Below are 4,974 nucleotides of genomic sequence, written 5' to 3' on the forward strand. Positions count from 1 at the left end.
TTTTTATTTTTATATTTTTTATATTTATATAATTAATATTATTATCTTCTATATTATCTAATATTACATAAATTATATTTTATTCTGTGCAACTTTAATAAGAAATTCTTTGCAAGTTTATGCATATTGCAAAACTATTGCAACATGTAGGCCTATAGCTAGATATAGCTTATATAATATGCTTATATTATTCTTAATCAAGAGAAAAATTCCAGAAAGACGTTCTCAATAAACATAATTATATATAATTAATTAATTTATCTTAATAAAATCTAATTAAATTGTTGTCTCCTGCATAAGTTTGTAATTATATTTTCTATTTCTAATTGAGTAGAGAATCATATGTAATTAGCTTATTGCACATAAAACTTGCATAAATTCATGAAGATTTCATTTTTAATTATCTTAATATAAGTAAAATTATTATTTTATTTAAATTTTATATAAAATAGTTATACTTTATGCATGCTGCAAGCTTAATAAGCAATTCTTTGTAAGTTTATGCATATTGTATAAATAGATAGATATAATATGCTTTCAAGCGTAATATAATATCCATAATAAGAGTGAATTATGTAATAATATAGTGGTATCCGTAAATTAATGTATAATTTACATAGATAAAGACTAAGATTTTAAGAAAATTCTTACAAAAAAGCATAATTTAATACAATTTTAAATTATCCAACTATATATTGTTTAATTTATAATAAGAATTTTGATTTTAAAATCATTTTTAAAATAACTATATATATATATGCACAAGCTATAATTTACTTTTTATATTGTTTATTAATTAAATAAAATACTTTCTACAATATTACACTTTTAGCATTTTTCAATTATTCGATATTCGTAAAGTAATATTATACGCTTTTATTTTTATTAAAAATATTCCTCTATGTCTAATTACTTGTAAGTTCCATTTAGTGTAAGAATCCAATTAATTAACGGTTGGAATGAAAACAATTTTATTCTTTCTTTACAGATTGAACATTCTAACAACGGTACAGTGTATCTTCGTGACGTTTCATCCTCAACAGCAGGAGAATACAGATGCGAAGTTTCTGCAGATGCTCCCTCCTTCCAAACAGTGGCTGCTGACAAAACGATGACCGTTTATGGTAGGTAAAAATCATCATCCCCCCTACTGTCGTCCAACCAAAAACTAGAAATCCAACCGAGATGTTGACTCAACCGAATCCGTTTTTCTCATATTTGTTTAATAAGACAATCCGTTTTCTTAGAGATCTGCTATTGACAGTTCACCACTTAGTACTTATGATATCTTGCCAACTTTCTTCTCACCTAAATAATGACTAGCTTAAGGTTGTCTTTATTTCTATAAGGGATCATCTCTACTCCTCTTCTGATATGGCCATTGACTTTTTCTTCCTTTTTTCATTTTTTTAATATCAAGAATAAGTAGCAATTCGATTATCTTACTAGAACTCTATGATTATGATGCATTTTTCTTTATAAAAGCGTGATATTTGCTGAAAAATCACATTCTTTTTACTAACTTGTAACGGATAAAGCATATTATTAAGTGAATTCTTTTTCTCTTCAATAATTTCATTTTAAAAATATTAAAAAAAATTAATAATAAATGTTTATAGATAATGATACATTCTTTTTAACGTGAATTTGAGTAAAAAAATTTAATTAAATTTTGTAAATTTTAAAACGAAAATGTGTGTTATAAATAGCCATTAAAGTTCGGATAATGTAAAGAAAATCTTTTGGAAATTCTTCATTGAATGGTATCAATAATCAATATCAGAAGTATAGGTCATCGAATAGGTCAAAATGATATGTTAATCGATCAAAAAGCATTAACCTGTTTACTTAGCATTATGGTTTTTCTTGTTTTTTTCTCCCTCTGTGTTTTTTTTCTTTTCAGAATATTTGTATCTTCTAATTCCTTTCCTTAGAACCTATGTTAATTGTTACTAAACATTGTATTAATCATTTTATAAAATTTCTCATTCTATCTTACTATATTCCATTAATTACTAAATATAATTAAAAATTTCGCGAAATTCTATAATATTTTTTTCATTTTAATTATTTTCAAATTATTCCAAAACATGTATTTAATCAAAATTTTGAATTGTTCTTTATATAATCTGATTTTGTAATTTTTATAAAATCAATTTTTAATTCATTTATCTTGATAATGCTAATTGTAATTTACATTAAAAAATTTGGAAAATAAATTTATTTTATTGAAAAATGTATATTTTTCGTTTTCTGTTTATTTTTTTAAATATTATACATTAGCTTAAATTCTAAAATTAATATATATATATATAATTTAAAAGTCTGATTGAAAATATAATTTACACGTAAATATAGCAACATTGTGTGATTTAAAATATTAATTTATTAAATAAAAATGTTTTAAATAAAGTAGTAAATTTCTACACAGACAGAAAAAATTAATTTGAAATTTTTTCAAATGCAACAATTCAAGTAAAAAATTATAATTTCAAGCTTAATTAATTAGATATTAAAATATCAATAATTAAGAGTTAACTGTATTTTTTAAAAAACGTTAAAAACATCTTTCATTAAATATTTAAAATAAATTTCTGATTATTCCGTTATTCTACTCTACAGCATCCTGCTCTGCATCCATACAACTATTTTATTATATTNTTTTTTATTTTTAAATATACGAGTAGAAATTATATTTTCCATGAATATGTTTTAAACGCAGAAGTTTATCGAATTATTAAATATCAAAACAAAAATTATACAAAGAAAAATTTCTTATTGTAAACAATTTTGAAAGAAATTACATTAAAATAAATTTTATTCATATGTAAATATATTTTATAAAACAAGAATAATTTATTTATATAAAATGAGAAGAATTGTAGAATTTAAAATAATATATTTTATTATTTCAAATATTTTTCTGTTATTTTTTAAAGTTTTTGTTTGTAATTTATATTGAAAATTTATGAAATAAGTTTGTTTATATTTTTAAAAAATATATTATAAAATTAAGGCGAATTTTACATGGATATTTTCAAAATAAACATCAGATAAAATTATTTTAAATTAGGTATTTTTGTAGAAAATTGTGTTAAAATTTAAAACTATATGTATAATAAAATATTTTTCTATTTAAAAAATAATAATAATATAAATTGATAAAAATTTTGTATATTAAATTTTAAATTTAGCAATTTTTTATGTAAACAAATTTTATTTTAAATATTTTAATATGCAACATACCGAATATGTTTCACATTATATACACTAAATTATCGGATAATATATTTATTTATTTTTTAAAAATTACAATTTATTGTTTTAAAACTTTAAAAATATAAAATTCCTAAATTTTAAGACGTAATTTATTTAAAAATTTTGACTATTACGAGAATATTTTCACGATAAATCGTGACAATAATGACGGGATTCTCACCTTAATTTTAAATCATTAATGTTATTTTTTTTTCCTTTTCTTGTTTTAAAGTTGACACTTTAATTTACTAAAATTAAATTTTAATGGGATCTTAGAAAAATTAAATTATATATATTTTTTCAAAAAGCAAAAACAAAGTAAATTTTAATTGAAGATCAAAATTGTGTGAGTGAGTTTTTTTTAATTATTATTTTTGCATTTTATAAAAATCCATTTCCTGTAACGTTTATGTTATTTAAACAAAAATTTTGCAATGTATATTTTTATTTTATTGATATTTCTAAGCCTAAGATACATATATTTACATACATTTTTATTTGGGATACCTTGTACACATTTTTATATAAACTTCTCAATTATTTAAATTCTAAAATATTTTAATAATGTTTTTAAAAATATGATCATTTGATAAGAAAGAATTGGATTTAGGTAATCAAAAATTATTATTTTAATGCATAATATGTTTATATATATGTAGTATATACTACAGACCTATGTAGTGAGATAGAGGGAGAGAGAGTTACAATTTGGAGAATGAAAATTTTTATTATAAATGATGATTACAAGAAACTACTCATTAAACAATGAAGTATGTGTACTCAAGTAAGTTAAGTAGCATCATTGCAATTCAATGTGAGCTTCGTTTGTAGCGCATATAACGTTAAGCTGTTATTTCAAATCCATCCACGTACTTTCCAAAATGTGGAGAGATATGCTTGAAATTGTATCTAGTATCCGATTTTCCCAATTCCTGAAAGTCTTAGACTCGTTGTTCATTGACTTTGTCTTTGACATAACCCCAAAGGAAAAATGAAATAGAGTTATGTCTGAAGTTCAAGAGATTAGGTCTCCTCACTCAATCCATCTTCTAGATACACTTTCATTGAAAACCTCGACTCTACTTACCTTCTCATAAAATCAAAAAAGGGTAGATAATTATGATCTAGAATTGAAGCTTAATTCAACAATTACACTATCCGAATGTCAGAAAAATGATAAATTTAATTCTATTTTTAAAGAATTGATTTCAAAATTCCAAGAGTTCAGTGTTTCTTCACATATTCTTTTACTTAAAATTTCAATTAATTAAAATATAATGACACTTGAACAGAATTCAAATCATCGAAGCATTAGCAAACATTATTTAATTTTATAAACATATTTTTTATTCTATTTTTAACACAAATTTAGAATTGAGAATTGGAAAAAACCTCAACAACCCTTTTGAAAGCAATACTCAAAATGTTTGCGAATTTTTTTAAAATATATATTTATGCAATTTTTTAAAATTTAATTTCTAAGGTATCTTTCAAAGATTTTATAAAACTTAAAAATTTTAATTAACTCGTTCAAATGGAAGAATAAGAATGTATGGAAACATCAGAGCATGAAAAATAGAATAACGTAACAATCACGTTGCAATGATTCTAAACGTTGTCATGTGAAAAGCTTGAACATCTTAAAAAGGAAAAAAAACCCGATAAAAACTTGAAAATAATAAAAATAACTAAAAAATGGTTAATAATTATATTTAA

The 4,974-nt window shown here is 21.6% G+C and overlaps 1 protein-coding gene across 2 annotated transcripts in view; it reads left to right on the plus strand.

Moving 5' to 3' along the window:
• LOC111641718 overlaps positions 1-4,974 on the plus strand; it is a 181,317-nt gene that overhangs the window by 167,786 nt on the left and 8,557 nt on the right. For both annotated transcript variants that reach the window (XM_023387926.1, XM_023387927.1), the window contains exon 3: positions 989-1,124. In XM_023387926.1, the coding sequence (XP_023243694.1) occupies positions 989-1,124 (136 nt within the window). The remainder of the gene's footprint in view (positions 1-988; positions 1,125-4,974) is intronic.

Source organism: Centruroides sculpturatus, unplaced genomic scaffold, assembly GCF_000671375.1.
Source record: "Centruroides sculpturatus isolate CEXI.00-Female unplaced genomic scaffold, Cexi_2.0 scaffold52, whole genome shotgun sequence".
Classification (NCBI taxonomy): Eukaryota; Metazoa; Arthropoda; class Arachnida; order Scorpiones; family Buthidae; genus Centruroides; species Centruroides sculpturatus.